The sequence below is a fragment of the Gorilla gorilla genome, chromosome 1 (genome assembly GCF_029281585.2).
Source record: "Gorilla gorilla gorilla isolate KB3781 chromosome 1, NHGRI_mGorGor1-v2.1_pri, whole genome shotgun sequence".
NCBI classification, from domain to species: Eukaryota; Metazoa; Chordata; class Mammalia; order Primates; family Hominidae; genus Gorilla; species Gorilla gorilla.
Window position 1 is genome coordinate 213,951,579 of NC_073224.2, and position 24,614 is coordinate 213,976,192.

General features: G+C 45.0%; 1 protein-coding gene and 1 non-coding gene across 2 annotated transcripts in view; one reads left to right on the forward strand and one right to left on the reverse strand.

Moving 5' to 3' along the window:
• Positions 1–24,208, forward strand: part of PAFAH2 (platelet activating factor acetylhydrolase 2) — a 38,471-nt gene extending 14,263 nt beyond the window's left edge. Inside the window, exons 6-11 of the mRNA XM_004025213.5 lie at positions 148–289; positions 1,755–1,868; positions 7,169–7,260; positions 9,288–9,458; positions 11,233–11,387; positions 21,886–24,208. Of these exons, the coding sequence (XP_004025262.1) occupies positions 148–289; positions 1,755–1,868; positions 7,169–7,260; positions 9,288–9,458; positions 11,233–11,387; positions 21,886–21,980 (769 nt within the window). The 3' untranslated portion in view covers positions 21,981–24,208. The remainder of the gene's footprint in view (positions 1–147; positions 290–1,754; positions 1,869–7,168; positions 7,261–9,287; positions 9,459–11,232; positions 11,388–21,885) is intronic.
• LOC115932174 (U6 spliceosomal RNA) lies at positions 19,664–19,767 on the reverse strand. Its single transcript, XR_004068495.3, has one exon. It is a non-coding gene; the product is annotated as a U6 spliceosomal RNA (small nuclear RNA).
• Positions 24,209–24,614: the final 406 nt, after the last annotated feature.

The following is a 24,614-nucleotide window of genomic DNA, read 5'->3' on the forward strand; positions in this document are numbered from 1 at the left end:
CCACTTCCCCATGCATGCCCCAGATCTCCTTCCCTACTAGCCAAAGGGTGATCTAGAGCCTCCTGGATGAAAGGGAGGCTTTGGTAAAGGGGAAAAATAAACTCAAGAATGTTTTCTGGTTTCTCTCTGATGATGTGTGTATTTCAGGGACCGGTCAGCGGCAACCACCTATTTCTGCAAGCAGGCCCCAGAAGAGAACCAGCCCACCAATGAATCGCTGCAGGAGGAATGGATCCCTTTCCGTCGAGTTGAGGAAGGGGAGAAGGAATTTCATGTTCGGAATCCCCAGGTAAGTTTGTGCCAGTTGGGGAGGGAGAGTTAATGAGCCTGTCCTCTCCCTACTATATTTGATAGCAAGACTTTTAGTTAACCCTCTCTTGAAATGTCAGTCATAGTGGGTCTGAGTTTGCCACATCAGTGGAAATACATAGGATATTAATCAGGACTCTTGCAATTGCTATGACAGAACCCCAACTTAGGCTTACCTAGGCAAAAAAGGGAATGATGGGCTCATATAAGTAGACTGTAGGAAGAGAAGGACAATTGGAACCAGACTTAAATGCCGTCAGGATTTGTTCTTCATCCTCATTTCTGTCTCTCTCTTGGTTGGTGGGTCTCATCTTCAAACTGGCCTACTTTCCAAGGTTAGAACCATAAGTTTTTTTTTTTTTTTTTGAGACAGGATCTTGCTCTGTTACCCAGATTGGAGTGCAGTGGCATGATCATGGCTCACTGCAGTCTCAATCTTCTGGGCTCAAGAGATCTTCCTACCTCAGCGTCCTGAGTAGCTGGGACTACAGACATGCACCACTATGCGCAGCTAATTTTTTTTTATTTTTATTTTTTTGGGACAGAGTCTCACTCTATCACCCAGGCTAGAGTGCAGTGGCACCAACACGGCTCAATGGCAACCTCAATCTCCTAGGCTCAAGTGACCCTCCTACCTCAGCCTCCTGAGTAGCTGGGACTACAGGCACACACCACCACACAATTTTGTTTTTTTAGTAGAGACGGGGTCTTGCTATGTTGCCCAGGCTGGTCTCAAACTCCTGAACTCAAGCGATCCTCCCACTGTGGCCTCCCAAAGTGCTGGGGATATAGGTGTGAGCCACGGCACCCAGTCAGAACCACAACTCTTGACAGCTCTGACCTTGTGTGTGTTCAGCCTTGTCACCTATGAGAATAGGACTGTGTTTGAGTTGCTCCCTCTGTCCCTTACCCTGGTGCCAAACTGCAGTTTGAAAAATCCTGGAGAGGGATTCCAGGCCTGGGGAGAAGTAACAAAATGGGAAGTTCCCACCAGAAATACATTGTTAGAATGGGAGTGGGAAGGCCATCCTCAAAAGCCAGGGTTAACAGGAGAAGGAAAGGGGTAAGTGCTTGGGAAACAAAAACAATAGATGTCTGATGTAAATGGGCAGTGGAATCCAGTACTGGTTTGCTAATAACAGCACTCTTAATTCCTTTTGTTTTTAAAATGCTTTCATGTACATCATCTCATTGGATCCTTCTGACAGCCCTGTGGTTAGGTAGGTAGAGTCAGAACAACAGGGCTGAGTCTGTTCTGCTGTTAGGCAGTGCTTATGTGAGCTGCAAGGTAGCTGAGCCTTTCTCAGGACATGGCACCCAAGGTGCTTGCTGAGGCGTGGGTGGGTAGACTATCTGTGCATTCTTCCTTGGCTCTGTACGTGAGGGAGATTCTCGCTGGACAGTTGTGGAGTGTTCCAGTCCCACTGGGACTGTCTCTGTTGCAGGTGCATCAGCGGGTAAGCGAATGTTTACGGGTGTTGAAGATCCTGCAAGAGGTCACTGCTGGGCAGACTGTCTTCAACATCTTGCCTGGTGGCTTGGATCTGATGACTTTGAAGGTATGGAAGCAATTGGTATGACCTAGAGCCCAGTGTTCAGGGTTTTCTCGGTTACAAGTAACAGAAACCTAACTAACTGGTATGAACCAAAAGAGAATTGATTGGCTCATATAACTATCAAGAAGACCAAAGGCCAACTTTAGGCCAGTGTAGTTAGACCCAGGGTCTCAGACATTGTCATCAAAGCCCTGGCACTCTTCTCTCCCCTCTCCTGGCTTGGTTTCTCTGTATATCTGTGGTTTTCTCACCAGACTCTCTCCTTTAGGCAAGAAAGGTGGTCGCTAGCAGTTCAAGCCTGCACACCAACTTACAGCTCCAGTTTTTTTGCTTTTTTTTTTTTTTTTTTTGAGACAAAGTCTCGCTCTTGTCCCCAGGCTAGAGTGCAATGGCACAATCTTGGCTTACTGCAACCTCCGCCCCCGGGTTCAAGCAATTCTCCTGCCTCAGCCTCCTGAGTTTCTGGGATTACAGGTGCCTGCCACTATGCCTGGCTAATTTTTGTATTTTTACTAGAGACGGGGTTTCACCATGTTGGCCAGGCTGGTCTCGAACTCCTGATCTCAGGTGATCCACCCGCCTCGGCCTCCCTAAGTGCTGGGATTACAGGCGTGAACCACCACGCCAGGCATCAGCTCCAGGTTTGAAAAGAAAAGAGACTGTCTTAGCTTCCACTAATCTGGGAAAGCTGTGACCCTACGTGGGTCTCATGCCCCTCTGGGCCAGTCCCTTTGTCAGAGGGAGAGGGTATTCCGATTGGCCTGCCTAGGTTACATTCCCACTTCTGGGTTGGGGGATTGACCACCCACAGGACCAGATGGATGGCGGGGAGAAGATTCAGGCTACTGAGCAGCAAACAACCTGTGTCCACTGCAGGCTCAGTCCTTCCTTTGAGGGAATCCCAAGAACCCTCCCGGGAGGGTATAAAACCATCCTGGCCATGGAATTTGGTGCTTATGAAGATACATTCTTCATGCCACACCCCCACCCAATCTTTTTTTCTCCCTAATTTCAAAAGTCATTCAGGCTGACTTTCACAAAAGCATGAAGAAAAATGAAAAACCTTTTTCAATATTTTGATATTTGTCCTTCCAGTTATTTTTACGTGTATTAATATGTGTATATATTTTTTTACACAATTATGTTATCATTTAATACAAGCTGTTTTGTGGCCTTATTTTCATTTAGCAAGACAGTATGAGTATCTTCTTATGCCAATTAATATTTTTGTATGGCATGATTTAAAAAAAATTTTTTTAGAGACAGGGTCTTGCTATCTGCCCAGGCTGGACTCAAACTCTTAGGCTTAAGCAATCCTCCTGTATAGCTTGACCTTTATTATTTGTTTTTATTTATTTATTTTTTTGAGACAGGGCCTCACTCTGTCACCCAGGCTGAGGTACAGTGATGTGATCACCACTCACTGTAGCTACCTCAGCCTCCCAAGTAGCTGGGACTCCAGGTGTGCGCCACCATGCCCAGCTAATTTTTTGTATTTTGTAGAGATGGGGTTTCACCATGTTTCCCAGGCTGATCTCAAACTCTTGGGCCCAGGCAGTCCACCTGCCTTGGCCTCACAAAGTGTTGGGATTACAGGTGTGAGCCACTGCACCCAACTGCATGATTTTTAATAGCCATATCATATTGTATTGTATGAGTAAGAATGGTGTGTGTATGTGCATATGTGTATATATATAAATATATAAATAAATATATAATAAATATATATAAAATATATATATATAAATAAATATGGCCCAGCACGGTGGCTCACGCCTGTAACCCCAGCATTTTGGGGGGCTGAGGTGGGTGGATCACAAGGTCAAGAGATTGAGACCATCCTGGCCAACATGGCGAAACCCCGTCTCTACTAAAAATACAAAAATTAGCTGGGCATATAGTCCTGGCTACTTGGGAGGCTGAGGCAGGAGAATCACTTGAACCAGAGAGGCGGAGGTTGCAGTGAGCCAAGATCGTGCCATTGTACTCCAGCCTGGTGACAGGGCGAGACTCCGTCTCAAAAAAAAAAAACTTATATATTTACGATTACTGCTTTATGAGACTTGCTATTTCAAGAGCTCCTCCCACAAACTTATGCAGTAAGCATTCATACCTCTTTACATAGAAAGAAACTAAGGATCAAAAAGGCTAAGTACCCAAGATTACCCAGCTAAGTAAGTGGTAGAGTCAAACATGAAATTGGGGCTTTTTGATTCTACAGCCTAAGCTGTGTGCCCCAAACCTTCTTCAGAACATATATTTTAAAGGCTTTGGTAATATCCTCCAGGGAGAAGCAGTCTGCCTGCATTCCCAGTAGGTAAGGCAGACCCTGGAATCTAGAGTGCTTTACCAACTACAGTGTTTGTATCATCAACCCCCACGAGACTTGGAGGTGCCCTGGGCACTGAGGTCCAGGCCTGCATGCCTGAGAAAGGCACTGGGAAACCAGGCTCACGCCTGTAATCCCAACAGTTTGGGAGGCTGAGTCGGGTGGATCACTTGAGCCCAGGAGTTCGATACCAGCCTGGCCAACGTGGCGAAACCCCATTTCTACTAAAAATACAAAATTCAGACCAGGTGTGGTGGCTCACCCCTGTAATCCCAGCACTTTGGGAGGCTGAGGCGGGCGGACCACCTTAGGTCAGGATTTCGAGACCAGCCTGGCCAGCATGGTGAAATCCCGTCTCTACTAAAAATACAAAAAAATTAGCTGGGCGTGGTGGCAGACACCTGTGATCCCAGCTACTTGGGAGGCTGAGGCAGGAGAATCGCTTGTACCCGGGAGGCAGAGACTGTAGTGAGCCGAGACCACACCATTGCACTCCAGTCTGGGCAACAAGAGCAAAACTCCATCTCAAAAAAAATACAAAATTTAGCTGGGCGTGGTGACGTGTGCCTATAGTTCCAGGTACTCGGGAAGCTGAAGCACGAGAATTGCTTGACCTTGAGCCTAGGAGGTGGAGGTTGCAGTGAGCCAAGATTGTGCCACTGCACTCCAGCCTCGGTGACAAAGCAAGACTATCTCAAAAAAAAAAAAAAAAAAGGCATTGGTAAATGGCAGGCTACAGTCCAGTTAGATTAGTTAAGAGGGCAGCCTTTTAGGGGAAAATACAGCATATAAAAAAAGCTAAGTACATTTTCGTCTATCAAATTGAGTAAGATCCAAAAATTGATTACTCACTCTGTTAACAAAGTTATGGGGAAGTAGATATTCTCCTACATTGCTGGTGAGAATACAGATTGTCCCATGGAGGACATGTGGCGATTGATATCATCAACAGTACAAATGCATATGTTTCTTTGACCCAGTAATTTCCAGTTTGGGGAATTTATCCTACAAATAAATACCTGCACACACGCAGCATGATAGATGGACAGTGTTATTCATTCCAGCGTTGTTTGTTATGGCAAAAGTTTGATAGTAAACTAAACATTCACCAGTGAGGGAACTGGTTTAATTATGGGACAGTGGATGTATTTGCTTGGTTAATGCTAATTGCTAGAGTGTGTAAACGCCACATTTCAGTGGCTTAACACAGTATAAATGTATTTCTCTCCTACATAAAGTTCAATATGGGTGCTCCTATGTAAGAGGCAACTCAGGGATCCCTGCTCCTTTTATAATCTCTTATGGCTCTACCCTCCCACAAAATTTGTGAATCCCAAATGTGTTGTTTGCATTAAGCCAACAGAATGGGAAAGGGCATAGAGATTTGTATGAGACAATTTATGGACCAGGTCTGGAAATAGAGATATCACTTTTGCTCACATTCTGTTGGCTAGAACAATCACAAGTCCTTATCTAACTGCTGGGAAACAGTTTAGCTGTGAGACCAGGAAGAAGAGGAAAAGATTTGGTGATCGGCTAGCTGTCTGTACCATGGCCAAGTCACTGTGAAAAAGGATGTGGAAACACTTTATATACTAATGTGGTTATGTACAAAAAGATACAGCGCCAGATGTATGAAAAGAGGGAAAGTGTATATATTCATGTTGACTTATGAATATAAGCAATCTCCTCGGGCACATAAGAAACTGTTACCTGTTTGGAGGTAGGTGGCGGGCAACTATATAGAAAAAGACAGGGGTAGGTAGGAGATTTCTTTGTATACCTCTGATTTTAGAGGTATATGAATATATTAACCTATTTTTTTTTAATGCTGAAGAGGCCATCCAACCAAGATGCTGATCTGAGGGTACTGAGTGAAGGGGGAGGATTTAGGTACAAAGCCTTGGAATAGACACTGGGGAGAGCAGAGCAAAAGTTCAGAGCAGAGGCTGGGCCGTAGAGCCTGGAGAGGCCTCCAGAGCCCCTTAGCAAGCAGCTGCAGTGGCTTTTTATATAACCATACCCTGAAGGCTTCTGGGGACGACTAGAAATAGATACGTGTGAAGCATGTTAGAGTGCACAGACTCACTCTTCCCCTTGGCTTTGGATAAAAATCACGACATATATCCAAAGAGGAAGTAGAACCTGCACTGGCAGTCTTTGCTCCAGAGTACAATGGATGGGCAGCAAGGAGCATCCCCGTTTCACCCTCAGCTCAGTCCATGTGTCATGGACCCTCGGACCAGTTTATAAGGCGGAGATTCTAGAGGATGGAGGTGGCCCTTATTCTTAACATGCTCATAAACTGATGGGTCAGTGTGGAATCTGACCATTTCGAGCCATTCATTTCTTCATAGATTTTTTTTTTTTTTTTTTTTTTTTTTTTTTGAGACAGGGTCTCACTCTCACCCAGGCTGGAATGCAGTGGTGCAATCATGGCTCACTGCAGCCTCAACCTCCTGAGCTCAAGCGATCCTCTCACCTCAGCCTCCTGAGTAGCTGGGACCATACTTGCACGCCACCATGCCCAGCTAATTTTTGTGCTTTTTTGTAAAGAGAAGGTTTTGCTATGTTTGAGCCCTGGCTGGTCTCAAACTCCTAAGCTCAAGCAATCTGCCCACCTTGGCTTCCCAGAGTGTTGGGATTACAGGCGTGAACCACCACACCCGGCCTATTCATAGATATTTGAGTGTCTGCCCTGGTCCACTATTGTTAGGTGGTGAGATTACAAAAGTAAACATGAAAAGTGTGATTCTCACAATTCCTGCCTACACAAGGCTGTTCAGTCTAAGGATTGCTTGACTGTTGCCCCTTCCATAGGTAAGAGATTCTTGACAGTGTGGTGTTGGTGGACTCACTTGCTGTATTGTGCCTTTGGCCTCATTGCCTCACTATTTCTTCCTCTTGCTCCTGATGAATTCCTAAAGAAGCCGTCCTGAGTTTCTGACTTGGCTAAGTTCTCCACTTTCCTCAGGGCAACATTGACATGAGCCGTGTGGCTGTGATGGGACATTCATTTGGAGGGGCCACAGCTATTCTGGCTTTGGCCAAGGAGACCCAATTTCGGTGAGTTTCCTAGTAGTGTTGCTGTGCTTAGCTCCATACACCGTTTATTCATTTAGAAAGTATTTGTTACACAAGTACTATATTCTTGGCACTGTTTAGGGACTGAGGATTCAGCGGTTAAACAAGAAAACAAGATCTCTGATTTCATGGGATTATATTATTGTGGGAGGAGACAGACTAGTGAAAAAGCCAACCGATAATAAAATTGCCATGACCAAGTGCAATGAAGAAAAATAAAGCTGAGCATGTTGGCTTACTCCTGTAACCCCAGCTCTTTGGGAGGCTGAGGCAGGAGGATTGCTTGAAGCCAGGAGTTTGAGATCAGCCTAGGAAACATCACAAGACCCCATCTCTACAAAAAATTGAAAAAAACAAAACAGCCAAGTGTGATAGTGCATGCCTGTAGTCCCAGCTACTTTGAAGGCTGAGGCAGGAGGATCACTTGAGCCCAGGAGTTCCAGGTTACAGTGAGCTCTGACCGCACCACTTCAGCCTGGGCAATAGAGCAAGACCCTGTCTCAAAAAAAACAGAAAAAAGAAAACAGGCTGATATGTCTCTGAGAAAGTGAAATCAAGACTGGGAAGGCAAAGAAGCCAGTCGTGTGAAGATCTAGAGGAAGATCTTTCCAGCCAGCAGGAATAGCTAATGCAAAGGCCCTGCAGTGGAAAGAAGCTTGCTGTGTTAGGGTGTGAGGAGCGTAGTGAGTGAGGGGGAGGCAATTTAAGTTGTGATCAGAGAGAGAAGCAGGGGCCAGATCACAGGGTCATTTGGCCAGGGTAAGGAGGTGTATATTTTATTCTAAGCATGATGGGAAACTGTTGAAGATTTTCAACAGAGAAATATCAGTCTTACATTTTAAAAGATCCTTCTGGCTACTATGTGAAGAATGGATTGTAGCAGGACAAGACTGAAAGCCTAGAGGCTCATTAGAGAGATGCTGTTTCAGAGTCAATGTGAAAGATGATAAATTTACATCAGGACTGAGATAGTGGGATGGAGAGAAGTGATTGGAGTCAGGATATGTTTTAAAGTTTTCAGGATTTGGTCATGTGGGAGGTGAAGGAAAGAGAGGAAATCCAGGTTTTTCTTTTTATTTTTTTCCCTCTGAGACAGGGTCTTGCTCTGTTGCCCTATGCTGGAGTGCAGTGGTACAATCAGCTCACTGCAGCCTCAACCTCCTGGGCTCAAGTGATGCCTCAACCTCTCAAATAGCTGGGACTACAGGTACATGCTACCATGCCCTGCTAATTTTTAAAATTTTTTTTTAAGAGATGGTGTCTTGCTATGTTGCCCAGGCTGGTCTTGAACTCTTGGGCTCAAGTGATCCTCCTGCCTCAGCCTCCCAAAGTGCTGGGATTACAGGGATGAACCACCATGCCCAGCCCAAGGTTTTTCATTTGTGTATATATTATTTGAGTGGAAGATGATTGTCCTTTATTGAGATGGAGAAGAATAGAGGAGCATTTCAGGGGTCTGAGGAAGGAAATGGCAAAATCTTAAGGCCCATAATATTGCCCTTGGTGACATGGTTTTGCTGTTGGCACTAAGGAGGCTTTTCCTGACCTCACATAGAACCTTGTGCAATCAGGCTAAGTTATATTGTTTTGTCACTTTGTCTATTCTGTCTTCCCTGCTGGACTGGGAGCTCCTTGAAAGCAGGAACACTCATTTATGTCTATATCCAAAGCACATAGTAGACACTCAATGAATGTTGAATGAATGAATAATTAAATGAATGAAGTGCCATTCTGTGGAACTCAGGTCAGTCACCTGAGAGTAGATCCAGGAGAAGAGGGATATCTGATCCTTGTTCTCAGAGAGTTTGAAATCTAGAAGGATCTTTGGTGAAAAGTAAAAGTGATCCCTATTTAAGATCCTGACTGAAGGCCGTGGGCCCTGGTACCCCCTTCCTGGCTTTATGAGCCTTTACCCCACCAGAGGGAGGAACTCCGCCCTTCCCTCCACCACCCTAACTATTCTTGCCTGGGATCCGCATGGCAATTCCAAATGTCTGGTCCTATTCCAGGTGTGCGGTGGCTCTGGATGCTTGGATGTTTCCTCTGGAACGTGACTTTTACCCCAAGGCCCGAGGACCTGTGTTCTTTATCAATACTGAGAAATTCCAGACAATGGAGAGTGTCAATTTGATGAAGAAGATATGTGCCCAGCATGAACAGTCTAGGATCATAACCGTTCTGTGAGTAAACCACAAGGTCGTGATCCCAGGGCCCTCTCCATTTGCCACTTGCTGTGGCGCCCTTAACTTCTGGATTACCCAAAACTTTCTACCCGTTAGTAGGATACCTGAATACTTCCTGAATTGCAAAGTCTAAATTCTTTTAGAATTTTCTGTCTGTCCTTCTTCTCCACTGAGCTCCATCTACAGTGATTTATTCCATAGTTTATCTGACTTTATGACAGGATTTACCTAGTACTTTCTGAAAAAGGGCATTATGGGGTTGTGTGTTGGAAAGGAAGTGGTGTGGGTTTGGGTGAGTTCCAGAGATTGCTAGCCTCATTTGGGAATTTTATTGGGTCTTTGGAAGAGTGTGAATATGGTAGACCTTTGATATTCACCAGACACATTTCTAGAGACCTTCATGAATACCAGAATCACAGATCACTGTTAACATATGTTGTCTTCCATAAACCATCTATATTCTGGTCAAGAGAAGCCACATTTTTTCACTTCCATCATCAGCACTATCAGTTGTTTTTCTTTTGGGAGCCATTTTTCACAGGGAAAAAAACATTTTTAGTGACTTTAAGAAATGTTCCACATGTGGGAGGTGATATTGAGCCACGATGTCGGGCTGAGATCTCACAGACTGCTCCTGCCCTGCAGTCGAGCCCAGCGGCACACAGGATCCAGGGATCCATCTGGTTCCTATTTCAGCAGAATGACAAGTGACTGCATACCATGGACCTTTGGAGTCACTGGGTAGTTGAAGTGCCAAATCCAGAGCCCTTGAGCACTGGGGCCGGCAGTATGGCCAGTGGCTTCTTCCCTTGCTCATCTTGGTCCTGGCCCTCTTTCCTAGGGCCACCCCTCCTCGTTCAGTTAGGTTTCATGGCAGTAGACACTGCCTGAATGCTTCCCCAGGTCAGATTCAGGAGGGAAAGGAGGTGAGGCCAGTTGGGAAGGGGTACACTCAGGGGACTTAACGCCTGGCAATGTATTGTTTATTCAACTGAGTGCTGGATACTCAAGTATCCCATATATTATTCTATACACCTTTTTGTGTGCCTTAACTAATACATTTTTTAAAGTCAGTTTTTCTGACTTTAGCATAAGTCAGACAAATACTTTAGCGTTTAGATTCTCTTTCTCTCACTGAATTGACTAATAAATTCAGTTATGAATAATTTAGCCCAAAATTAACCTAGTGAGGATTTCACCTGCAAATTAAATTTATTTTGTGCCAAAGGACTTAAGTTCCAACCCAGAAACCCCCTTTTACAAAGCACTCACTCTTACTTTTCTGATTGTTTACATAAAGGCAAGTAATTCCTTTTCCCTCCTCACTCTGTGGTACAGTTCTGAAAAATAACTTCATTTGTTTTGTGAATGTTTGAAATTCACCGGGCAAAAGCCACAGCTAATAGATTGTAGTAACATAGAAATGCCACGTGCCACAGATCCCACCTCCTTGTTCCTGTCCCTGCTCCTGCTAGCTCAACCTTTTCCCTGCACTGCCAGGCATTGTAGTCTACGGGTCAAGCCAGCTTTGAAGCCAAGCACATCTGGCTTCAAATCCTAACTCCATCCCCAACTACTTGTATGACCTGACCCTAAGCAGATAGTTTCTCTCCTTGGATTCTGTCAAGGGGAAAAATACTTCCCTTACAAGGTTGCTGTGAAAATAAAGTGTGATAATACATGAAAAGCACCTTGCACATAGTAGGTGCCTAACACACATCTGTATGCCCTAGCCGCCAGACCCCTGCCAGTTGTTTTTCTTTTCCCCTAGTGGTTCTGTTCATCGGAGTCAAACTGACTTTGCTTTTGTGACTGGCAACTTGATTGGTAAATTCTTCTCCACTGAAACCCGTGGGAGCCTGGACCCCTATGAAGGGCAGGAGGTTATGGTACGGGCCATGTTGGCCTTCCTGCAGAAGCACCTCGGTAAGGAGAAAACTGGGGCTCTTGGGGCAGCTGTGGGGTCCCTTAGATTTCCTTGCAGCAGAGTGAGAACTCTGACATGTCTGGGATCTGGGAAGGAGATTTATGGCAAATGGAAAACCTGATTGAAGGAGAGACTTACATAGAATTACAGAAAAAACAAGTCCAGGTGCAGTGGCTCACGCCTGTAATCCTAGCACTTTGGGGGGTTGAGATGGGAGGATGGCTTGGGGCCAGGAGTTCGAGACCAGTCTGAGCAACATAGTGAGACTCTATCTTTACCAAAAAAAAAAAAAATTAGCTGGGTGTGGTGGCACACACCTATAGTCCCAGCTACTCGAGAGGCTACGGTGGGAGGATCAGTTAAGCCTAGGAGGTCTAGGCTGCAGTGAGCCATGATTGCACCACTGAACTCCAGTCTGAGCAACAGAGCAAGACCTTGTTTCTAAATAAATAATTAAACAAATAAATAAGAAAAAATACTTAACTGAAAGTTTGGAGATCCTGACTATCTTACTTGCAGAATGACCTGGCCTAGTCATTTAACCTCTCTGAACCTTGGTTTCCTCCCTGTAAATGAAGTATTCACCTCTCTCTACTCCACCACCTCTCTCCTTACCCAGACTCATTATTGCCCACCTTATCTGCATTGTAGGGGAGTTTATGAGGATAACGGGCTAAATTTATGGAAGTGTTTTAAAGAAACAAAGCATGGAAGGACTATGAATAATGTCATCAGTCATAGAGCAGCTAAAGGGCGAGGCCTGCAGAGGTCCATGGTCCAGCTTCCACCCAGAGGAGGCATCCTTTTATTAAGCTTTATTGGTTACAAAGACTAGAGGTTCACAAACTTAGCTTGAGAAAAAAAGGGGAGTTTGTTTATGAGAGTGCACCTGGACTGGGTGGGAGTGCAGTTATAGAAATCAGGGTGGCTGGCAGGACTGACTTTTCTTTCCGTCTGTCTCATGGGTTCAGTCTCTCTGTGTCTTCCTCTCACGACATCTCTTTTTCTTTGTTCCATTATGCATTTTTTTTCTGCTCTGTGGTTTTTCTCTCACTGATAGCAGCTGTTTATTCCATTTCTGCTTCCTCATAACTTCACTCGGCTTGAACCACTCAGAGTGTGTTCCCTTTAGCTTGCGGCATCCTTTCATCTTCAGCTCCCACTGCTCACTGCCGTATTTTTTTGGATTTCTTCGAACAGATTTCCAAGAGAGGCAATTTGATTGTATCAGCTCCTCTTTGCCCGCCAGAACACACTGTAGCCCTGTCCCAGCTAGGCTCTGAGCTCTCTGCATCAGAGGTCCCTTTCTGATCCCTCAGCAGGTGCTGTGTGCAGGGCAGTTTCCATGAGAAAGGAGCCAGGCTTGTCTGAATTTCAAAGGTTTGACTTAACTCTAACCTAAGAGCAAGATCTCCTAGTTTGTAACCCTCCTCTACTTGCCCAGGTTAACCCCTCAAGAGCTACCCATAGAAGCCTCAGACGGCACCTGGCAGTTCCCTAGATATTTGAAGTCACCTATGCTGGTCTTCTCTGAGTGTTCTGTTTATTAAGCTAAATGTTCGTGGTACCTCCACCTGTCCCTGTTCAATTCCCCATGTTGCTATTTGTTATCCCATTCCTTTGGAGTCACTGTTTTTTGGTGCCCCTTCTAAAGTGTAGTGCCCTGGCTGGGCGTGGTAGCTCAACATCTGTAATCCCAGCTACTTTGGGAGGCTGAGATGGGAGGATTGCTTGAGGCCACGGGTTTGAGACCAGCCTGTGCGACATAGTGAGACCCCATCTCAGCAAAAAAATAAATAAAATTAGCCAGGTATGGTGGCATGTGCCTATAGTCCCAGCTACTCGGAAGGCTGGGGTGGAAGGATCACTTGAGCCTGGGAGGTCAAGACTGCAGTGAGCCAAGATCGTGCCATTGCACTCCAGCCTGGGCAACAGAGTGATACCGTCTCCAAAAAATAAAATAAATAGATAAACTGTGGTGCCCTGACTTGACTATAATGTGTTAGATGTGGTCTGACCGGTGCCATCCTGGACAGTCTCTTCTGTGCTCTGTTTTTTGTTTTGTTTTGTTTTGTTTGAGACGGAGTCTCACTCTGTCTCTCAGGCTGGAGTGCAGTGGTGTGATCTCAGCTCACTGCAACCTCAACCTCCTGGGTTCAAGCCATTCTCCGGCAGTTCTCCTGCCACAGCCTCCCAAGTAGCTGGGACTACAGGCATGTGCCACCACACCCAGCTACTTTTTGTATTTTTAGTAGAGACGGGGTTTCACCATGTTGGCCAGGCTGGTCTCGAACTCCTGACCTCCAGTGATCCACCTGCCTCGGCCTCCCAAAGTGCTGGGATTACAGGTGTGAGCCATCACACCTGGCCGTCTCTGTGCTCTGGACACTAGCCTTTTAGTTGGATGACCTGAGTGCATTCACATTCCTCACAAGTGCACAACAAACAGCCTGGATTGAGTTTGCATTTAAAACACATCTGTCTTACGCATTTATTGACTTTTTGGAAGTAAATTTTCATTTTTATATTTCTGCCTGTTCGTTTCATCTTGCACATCGTGAGCCTTGATTCCAGCCTGTGTTTGGAGACCTTAGGGTCAATAAGAGATTTTAGGGCATCATTCTTATCACCTGGCAAGCAAGGAATGGACCCATGTCTCAAGACTTTAATGGTGCCTGACTGCCTGGTCCTCAGCCCCCTTCCCCTGTCTCCTCATAGGCACCATGTCATTATAAAAGCTTAAGATGAAAGATGATGGGAAGCCCACCATGGCACGATTGGGCTCCCTTTAAAAGCAATACCCGTTGAGCTAAGATACTCACTGTTAGAAACCTGCTAGCAGACATGGAAATGGGAGGTAGGAGGCACTTAGACTGAGGGAAGATTTTTGAGGACTTACTGTATGCCAGGCCTTCTGCTCCTGCTTTATCGCGTGTAATTCTAGAGACAGCCCTTTCCAGTAGATACCTTTATTATTAACTGCATTTTACAGGGGAGGATACCAAAGCATAGGAAATTTAAGTAATTTCTTTAAGGTTATCTGGTTATCAAGTGGCAAAGCCAATATGTAACCTAGACTGGCCAATTCCAAGGCCCATGCCCTTAGTCACTTCACTATGCTGGCGGTGATTCTGGTGACAATTCAGAGTGATAAGTTCCATGGCCACAGTAGGCACTCAGTCTTTAGACTGTCCACACGGAGGACAGTCTCCTAACTTTGACAGGAGAGGAAGAACAGCTAGGAAAGGGGCTTCCTTGACAACACAATGTTTGCCTTTAATCTTAGTGGAGGGTTCACAGGCAGGAAAGGGCGAGGGTCTTCTGGACAGAAGGCATAAATGCTTGAGTGGGCCTGGTCAGGATTGGGAAACTGTGTTTAGTGTATCTGGAGCTCAGGAGAGTGAATTGTTGAAAGGCAAAGATAGAGAAGTGGGCAGAAGCCAGACGAAGAAGCCTATGGATTTGCTGAAGTGAGTTTGAATGTTATTCCACAGGCTGTCAGGAGCCCCTGGTGAGTTCTAAGCAGGTGAATGTTGTGATTAGACTTGTGTTCACAGTCTGGTGCATTGTGGAGGATGGGGCAAGGTGAGAGGCAGGGAGCTCTTAGGTAGGAGGCTTTTGCAGTAATCCGAGTGATAAGAGATAAGACAGTCTGAAAAAGTTGGGCACAGTGGCTCACATCTATAATCCCAGCATTTTAGGAGGCTGAGCCAGGAGGACTGCTTGAGCCTAGGAGGTTGAAGCTGCAGTGAGCTGTGATTGTGCCACTGCACTCCACCCTGGGTAACACAGTGAGACCCTGTCTCAAAAGAAAAGAAAAAGGCCAAGGCTCTGGGCTTGGGCTAATTAGCTTTACAAAGAGAGAAAAGCTTTTAGTAGGCACACAGTACATTGTCACATGGGAAACTAAAATAGGCTGTAAGTGGCTCAGCTGAACCTCTCACTCTGAAAAAAATCCTTCCGAGAGCACTTGTTTGGCTGTTCTGGGGATATGATCTTCTATGAAGACTGGTGCTTCCTTCATATTAACTCCATGCAGCTCCTGTCTCCACCTACTGTCCTCTCCCACTCTCCTGGGAGACTATTTCACACCTTTTTTCTCCTCGAACCTCTCACACCTCTTCCCTTATCCTGTCTCTCAGTTAACTTTGCCTCCCACTTCACCAAGAAAATGGAAGCAACCAGCACTTCCTCAGACTCCCAACACCACCTCTCCCCACCTTCCTGTGTATAATCAGCTTTCCTTTCGGTTACTAGAGTTCCCACCTCAGTTGCCTCATTAAGGCCAACCCCCCAACACAAGATTCCATCCTCTTCTGTCTGCTCAACATGATTGCGCCAGTGATTTTTCCCTCTTTATTTTATTTATTTATTTATTTATTTATTTATTTATTTAGCACAGAGTCTCACTCTGTCGCTCAGGCTGGAAGGCAGTAGCTGCCATCTCAGCTCACTGCAACCTCTGCTCCCAGGTTCAAGCAATTCTCCTGCCTCAGCCTCCCGAGTAGCTGGGATTACAGGCACCCGCCACCATGCCCAGCTAATTTTTGCATTTTTAGTAGAGATGGAGTTTTGCCATGTTGGCCAGGCTGGACTCAAACTCTTGACCTCAAGTCATCCGCCCACCTCGGCCACCCAAAGTGCTGGGATTACAGGCGTGAGCCACCATGCCCAGCCCCTCTTTACTTTAGATCATCAATTTTTCCCTCTGCTGGTTCATTTCATGCTGAAGTTTCTCATAGAAAAAAATAACTTTCTCTTGACCTCAATATCCCCTGCAGTTGCCACCCATCTCCCTGTTCCCCATCACAGCAAAACTCAAAAGAATGTCTGCCTTCGCTTTTTCTAATTCCTCTCTTCCCATTCCCTCTTAACCCACTCCAGGCTTTTGCATCACAGTACTCCATCAAAACCGCTATTGTCAGGGTCCCCAGTGACCTTCACAATGCTAGCTCCAGTAGTTCTCATTCCCCATCTTCTGGAACTCTCTGCAGCTTCTGATAAAGTTGATGGCCCCCTCCTCTGGGAAACCCCCATCTTCACTTCAGAGATCCACACTGTGGACTTCCCCCTATCTCCATGTTTGGGCCTCTTCCATCTGCTGTGCTGCTTGCAGGGCCCAGTGCCTGGAACTCTTCTAATGGCTTTCCGTGCCAACTCCATGCTGGGGACTCCCTCTGCCACTGCTCCCCAACTCTACTTAGTCATCTAATAGAAGTAACAAACAAAACCAATTTCAACTGCACTCTTTTCCTTCTTCGTTAATCGTAGCTCCATCCTTCTAGTTACTCAGGTCAAAGTCTTCATCCTTGTCTCTTCTCTCATGCCTCCTACCCAGTCCCTCAAACAATCCTATTGGCTCTACCTTCAAAATACACATGGAATCGAATCACTTGTCACCACTCCACAGCTACCATCCTGTCCAAATCATCTCTCATCCAAATTAGTGCAGTGGTTTCCTAACTGGTCTCCTCACTACCTCACTACCACCGTTGCCAGTCCCTCTCCTCACAGTCTTTTTTTTTTTTTTTTTTTTTTTTTTTTGAGAAGGCGTCTCACTCTGTCGCCCAGGCTGGAGTGCAGTGGTGCGATCTCGGCTCACTGCAAGCTCCGCCTCCCAGGTTCACGCCATTCTCCTGCCTCAGCCTCCCGAGTAGCTGGGACTACAGGCACCCACTACCACGCCTGACTAATTTTTTTGTATTTTTAGTAGAGATGGAGTTTCGCCATGTTAGCCAGGATGGTCTTGATCTCCTGACCTTGTGATCCGCCTGCCTTGGCCTCCTGAAGTGCTGGGTTTATTTGTATAGATGTAGGGGGTACAAGTGCAATTTTCTTACACAGCTATATTGCACGTGGTAAAGTCTGGGCTTTTAGTGTACCCATCACCCGAATAGTGAACATTGTATCCAGTAGGTAATTTTTCAGCCCTCACCCCTCTCCTACCTGCCCACCTTTTGGAGTCTCCAGTGTCTTATTTTTCTACTATGTATGTCCATGTGTACCCATCATTTAGCTCCCACTTATAAGTGACAGCATTCGGTATTTGACTTTCTGTTTCTGAGTTATTTCACCTGGGATAATGGCCTGTGGTTCTGCAAAACATGATTTCGTTCTTTTTTTATAACTGAGTAGTATCGCATGGTATATCTGTACACCAGATTTTCTTTATCAGATCTTCTGTTGATGGGCACTTAGGGTGATTCAATATCTTTGCTATTGTGGCTACTGCTGTGATAAACATATGTGTGCAGGTGTCTTTTTGGTGTAATGATTTCTTTCCCTTTGGGTAGATAGCCAGTAGTGGGATTGCTGGACCAAATGGTAGTTCTATTTTTAGTTCTCTGAGGGATCTCCATACCGTTTTCCATGGAAGTTGTACTAATTTACGTTCCTACCAACGGTGCATAAGTGTTCCCTTTCTCTGCATCCTCACCAGCATTTATTGTTTCTGGACTTTTTACTAATGGCCATTCTGACTGGTGTAGTATCTCATTGTGGTTTTAATTTGCATTTCTCTGATGGTTAGTGATGTTGAACTTTTTTTTTAAAATATGTTTGTGGGACACTTGTACACTTGTCTTCAAAAGAAGAAGACATTTCTTCTTTTGAAAAAAATGTCTATTCATGTCCTTTGTCCCCTTTTTTCTTTTTTTGAGTCCAGTTTCTGCAGAATGCCTACTTTTTAATGGGATTATGTGTTGTTTTTTTTTCTTGTTGAGTTATTTGAGTTCTTTTCTTTTTTTTTTTTTTTTTTGAGACAGAGTCTTGCTCTGTCACCCAGGCTGGAGTGCAGTGGTGTGATCTCGGCTTACTGTGACCTCTGCCCCCCAGGTTCAAGTGATTCTCCTACCTCAGCCTCCTGAGTAGCTAGGATTACAGGTGCCCGCCACCATGCCTGGCTGATTTTTTCGTATTTTTAATAGAGACAGGGTTTCACCATGTTAGCCAGACTGGTCTCAAACTCCTGACCTCAAGTGATCCACCAGCCTTGGCCTCCCAAAGTGCTGGCATTACAGGCATGAGCCACCATGCCCAGCCTTTCCTTATAGATTCTGGATATTAGCCCTTTGTTGGATATGTAGTTCAGAAATATTTTCTTCCATTCCGTAGGTTGTCTATTTACTCTGTTGATTGTTTCTTTTGTGGTACATAAGCTTTTTAGTTTAATTCAGTCTCATTTGTCTGTTTTTGGTTTTGTTGCATTTGCTTTTAAGGACAAATTCTTTGCCTGAGCCAATGTCCAGAAGAGTTTTTCTTCTAGGATTTTTATAGTTTCAAGTCTTATGTTTAAGTCTTTAATCCATCTTGAGTTAATTTTTATATATGCTGAGAGATATGGGTCCTGTTTCATTCTTCTTCATATGGCTATCCAATTTTTCCAGCACCACTTGTTGAATAGGGTATCTTTTCCCTATGTATATATTTTTGTTGACTTTGACAAAGATCAGTTGGTTGTAGGTATGGGAGCTTTATTTCTGGGTTCTCTATTCTGTTTCATTTATCTATTTTTCTGTGTTTATACAAGTAACATGCTCTTTTGGTTACTATAACCTTGTAGTATAATTTGAAGTTGGGTCATGTGATGCCTCCAGCTTTGTTCTTTTTGCTTAGGGTTGCTTTGACAGGCTCTTTTTTGGTTCCATATGAATTTGAGGACTTTTTTTCTATTTCTGTAAAAAATGGCGTTGGTAGTTTAATAGGAATTGCGTTGAATCTGTAAATTGCTTTGAGCATTATGGTCATTTTTAACAACATTGATTCTTCCATTCCATGAGTGTGGGATGTTTTTTCCATTTGTTTGTGTCATCTACAATTTCTTTCATCAGTATTTTGTAGCTCTCTTTGTAGAGATCTTTCACCTCCTTGGTTAAATGTATTCCTAGGTTTTGTTTTGTTTTGTTTTGTTTTTGGTTTTGGTTTTTTTTGGTGGCCATTACAAATGGGATTGAGTTTATGATTGGGTTCTCAGCTTGATTGTTATTGGTGTATAGAAATGCTACTGATATTTTTGTTTGTTTCTTCATTTGTTTTTTATGGAGACAGTGTCTCACTTTATTGCCTGGGCTGGTCTCAAACTCCTGGGCTCAGGCGAGCCTCCTGCCTCAGCCTCCCAAAGTGCTGGTGTTATAGGCATGAGCCAGTGCACCCAGAAAAATCACCACTGATTTTTGTACACCAACTTTGTATCCTGAAACTTTACTGAAGAGTCATTTTATTTATTTATTTATTATTTTGGCTTCCTCAATCATGGTATTATTATTTATTTCTCTTTAAAAATATGGAAAGCTTAATGAATTTGCATGTCATCCTTGTGCAAGGGCCGTGCTCATCTCTGTATTGTTCCAGTTTTAGTATATGTGCTGCCAAAGCGAGCATTGAAGAGTCTTTTCTTCATAGAGCAACCAGAGTGATCCTTTTAGGAATTTAGTGAGATCTTCTCACTCTTCTGCTCCTAATTCTCCAGTGGCTCCCAGTCTCCCTAAGAGCCAAAGCCAGACTCGATTATCCTGCCAGGTATATGTCATGTGGCCCTCCAGTCCCTCCTGGCCTCCTCCCCTGCTGCTCTTCCCTTGGCTCACTTCATTCTCACCACATGAGCCTCGAACGCGCCAGGCATGCTGCAGCCTCAGGGCCTTTGCACTGCTCCTCCCTCTGTCTAGAACATTCCTCTCAGATAGTCTCGAGGCACACTCCCACTGCCTTCAAGCCTTGCCTCAAATCTCACCTTCTCAGTGAGGCCCACCCTGACCACCCTTTTTAAAACATTGGGCTGGCCAGGCACCGTGGCTCACGCTTGTAATCCCAACACTTTGGGAGGCCTAGGTGGGCGGATCACAAGGTCAAGAGATCGAGACCGTCCTGGCTGACATGGTGAAACCTCGTCTCTACTAAAAATACAAAATTAGCTGGGTGTGGTGGTGCACGCCTGTAGTCCCAGCTACTTAGGAGGCTGAGGCAGGAGAATCACTTGAACCTGGGAGGCAGAGGTTGCGTTGAGCCTAGATTGAGCCACTGCACTCCAACCTGGTGACAGAGCAAGACTCCATCTCAAAGAAAAAAAAAAAAACAAAAAACATTGGGTCCTTCCTTTCTTCCTTCACCCCAACCCCTGGCCACCACCAGTGCTTCCCTTAATGGGCTCTATTTTTTTTCCATGGCACCTCTCCCCTTTTCACATCCTATATAGTTATTATGTTTATTGTTTGTCTCTGCCACTAGATGATGAGCTCTGTGAGGACAGCAGTTTCCATCTGTTTTGTTTGTGGATATATTTTTAGCTCAAAGAACAGAGTGTGGCACATAGTGGATGTGCTTATTGTTTTTTGAATTAATGACTATGTAGTGCTTATACATTGAGGACCTATTCCGTGCCAGGTTCCTGGCAGGGCACTGGGAATCCAAAAATGCATGAGAGTGGTCCCTGCCTTCTGTCCCAGAGTCTGTTTGTTTTGAGGAAGGACACCATTCACCTGCTTAGCTTGCCCTACTCCCTCAGCCTGAGGGCTTGGACCCTTTGTGCCTATTCTTGCTGTGTAGTTACCCCTATTGGCTGTGAGCTCAGGGCCCCTTCTTGAGTCATTCCTGGAGTTACGCTGCTCCATGATGTTGCTGTCCTCTTGCTCCTGCCCTTCACTGAAGTGGCCCTGGATTTGCACCCACAGGCTGAGCAGTCAGACACTGCTTTTTGCCTAGTAACCTCCTTGAGCCTGGAACTAGACTTTTCATTTTCTCAGCCCTTTTTTTTTTTTTTTTTTTCTGAGACATGGTCTTGCTGTTGCCCAGGTTGGAGTGCAGTGGCATTATCACAGCTCACTGCCGCCAACTCCTTGCCTCAAGCAATCCTCCAGTCTTGGCCTCCTGAGTAGGTAGGACTTCAGGCACACACCACCATACCTAGCTAATTTCTTTATTTTTTTGTAGAGTTGAGATCTTGCTACGTTGCCCAGGCTGGTCTAGGAACTCCTAGCCTCAAGTGATCCTCTTGCCTCAGCCTCCCAAAGCACTAGGGTTACAGGCATGAGCCACCATGCCCAGCCCTCTCTGCCTTTCTGACCTGGGTTTGAATTCTGTCTCTAACACTTAATAGCTCTAATGAACTTGGGCAACTCAGGTAGCTTCCCTGATCCTCAGTTTCCTGAATTACATAATAAGACTAGTAGTAATACTTAGTTTATAGGGATATGGTGAAAATTAAATGAAACCATGAATGTAAAGCATTTAGTACAATCCTTAGAATGAATTCTCCATCAATAAATGTTACCCTCTGTTATTATTATTGTTATTGAATTGTTATGGATTATGTAAGTCATTTACAAAGGCACTGAATAAATGATAGTTATCGTTACTGCCACCACCACACAACCCCACCAAAACCAGTCCTTTTGGTATCCCAGGCGCTCCTCTCTCTAGGATGACCCCCTCAATGCATGTCAGCTACTCTTTGACCAAACCTCACAATGATTTGCCTAATGTTCCTGTTTTTTTCCTTTTCAGACCTGAAAGAAGACTATAATCAATGGAACAACCTTATTGAAGGCATTGGACCGTCGCTCACCCCAGGGGCCCCCCACCATCTGTCCAGCCTGTAGGCACAACTGGCCATTTGTAAAGTCACTTCAGCCAAGTTTTCATTTGGGAGCTACCCAAGGGCACCCATGAGCTCCTATCAAGAAGTGATCAACATGACCCCTTTTCACAGATTGAAAGGTGTAATCACACTGCTGCTTGGATAACTGGGTACTTTGATCTTAGGTTTGATCTGAAAATCACTTTGGGACTGGGATCCCTTGCTGATTGACAAACAGACTTTCAGGGACCTTGATGGAGTGGGGAACAAGCAGTAGAGTGGGACTGGCGGAGACCCAGGCCCCGGGCTGAGCACTGTGAGGCCTGGATGTGAAGACTCAGCCCAGCGAGCTCATTCCCTTACCCCCGGCCAGTGCTGCTGCTTCAGTGGAAGAGATGAAGCCAAAGGATAGAATGAAAATCCCTACCTTCAGAGACTCTAGCCCAGCCCAACACCATCTCTTCCTACCTCTCAGCCTTCTCCCTCCCCAGGGCCACTTGTTGAAGTCTGAGCACTTTATGTAAATTTCTAGGTGTGAGCCGTGATCACATTTTCTATTTATTTCCAAGTCTTCTCATTGTATGGAACATAGTACTACTTATACTTACAGTAGTAAGTTATACTTGTGAGCCCACAGAGTGGCAGACAGCATGGCTCTCACAGCACAGGGAGAAAAACTGAGGTACAAAGAGGTACCTCAGAAGCTCTGGATGTCTTTGGGGGTTTTGCTAAGTGTATCTTGATAGGAGACAACACAAGCAGGTTGAGATGGGGAAGATGACAGAACAACAGTGTTAAATGGCCATTTGCACAGGGCTTTGCCACAACAGAGAAGTAGTTTGGTCAGTTAAAACTCAGCTGCAGCCTGGACAGTAGAGCGAGACCCCATCTTAAAAATAAAGAAGGCTGGGCGTGGTGGCTCATGCCTGTAATCCCAGCACTTTGGGAGGCCAAGGCAGGCAGATCACTTAAGGCCAGGAGTTCAAGACGACCTGGCCAACATGGTGAAACCCCGTCTCTACTAAAAATAACAAAAAATTAGCCTGGCGTAATGGCAGGCGCCTGTAATCCCAGCTACTCGGGAGGCTGAAGCAGAAGAATCACTTGAACCTAGGAGGCAGAGGTTGCAATGAGTCAAGATCGCGCCACTGCACTCCAGCCTGGGTGACAGAGCAAGACTCTGTCTTAAAAAAAAAAAAGAAAGAAAAAGAAAAATTTTAAATAAATAAAATTTTAAAACGCAGAAGGTCACTCCCAGAGAGGCCTAGGAGTACCTTGGTCATTTTTCTTGCCTCAAATATTATAAACCTCCAACTTGCTCAGAATCAGGGTGCTTTTATTGTCTGTTTTCTGGCTCCGAGGCCCTTGCCCCAAATTTAAGTCAGATACAGACTGAATTTTCATTCTGTTCCGTTTATAATGTGAATGATATTAATACTCTTGTTTGCTTAATGTTATGTTGGAATTTTCTGTTTAATCTGCAGTAGAGCAAGATGGAGAGCCATCTGGAATTGACTTCCTTCTGTCTTTCTTCTGTGTTCGCTTACTACTTGGGCCCATGTGGGAAAAAAACTTTAAAAGGAAGGAAGTCTTCTTAGGGATCCAGTTCAAAGCTATTTGGGGGCATCAAACTGAAACTCTCTTCTCCACTACTCAAGACTTCGTGCCTCAGTCCAAGTAGGTAAGAGCAAAAGGGAAATGCATCTCTACACAATGGCCCATGGTCAGGGCCACCAGAGCAAGCTGGGCCTAGGTCTCCACCTGTCAATGACTGGCCATTCTAAGAGGTGAAACAGCAGATCGTTGAGGCTGTGAGGGAGGATCTTTGAATTCCCATGAGACATAGCATAAGAAGGGTATCATTAAAGCCCTGGGCTCTAAAGTTACAGAGCCTGGTTTTGAGTCCTGGCTCCACCACTGCCAACTGGGTAAATTTGAGCAAATGGTATTCTCTTTCTTATCTCAGCTCCTGCATTTCTAAAATGAGGGTCTGCATTATGAATAGTTAGGAGGATTAAGTGAGAGGATGTATAACCCATGGGTTACTTAAAAGGATATTTCCTACCTTCCAAACATGAGATTTTTCTAGTTATAGTTTTTCTTTTCTAGCTTGATTGCTTTGTGGTCAGAGAAAATGACCCATATGGTTTCCATCCTTCAAAATTTGTTGAAACTTGGTTGTTGGCCTAGTATGAGATCAATGTTGTAAACGTGCCATGTATGCTTAAAAAGACTATATATTCTGAAGAAGTTGTTGGCTTGCTCTTTTACTCAAGAACACATCATAGATTTCTGTCTTTTTTTTTTGAGATGCAGTCTCACTCTGTCACCCAGACTGGAGTGCAGTAGCATGATCTCGGCTTACTGCAACCTTCGCCTCCCAGATTCAAGCAATTCTCCTGTCTCAGCCTTCTGAGAAGCTGGGACTACAAGTGCATGCCACCACATCCAGCTAATTTTTGTATTTTTTTAGTAGAGATGGGGTTTCACCATATTGGTCAGGCTGGTCGCAAACTCCTGACCTCAGATGATCCACCTGCCTCGGCCTCCCAAAGGGCTGGGATTACAGGCATGAGCCACCGTGCCGAGCCCATAGATTTCCTTCTATGAGAGCACAGACAGATATATAATGGGGCCTTCCAACTACCACATGGGC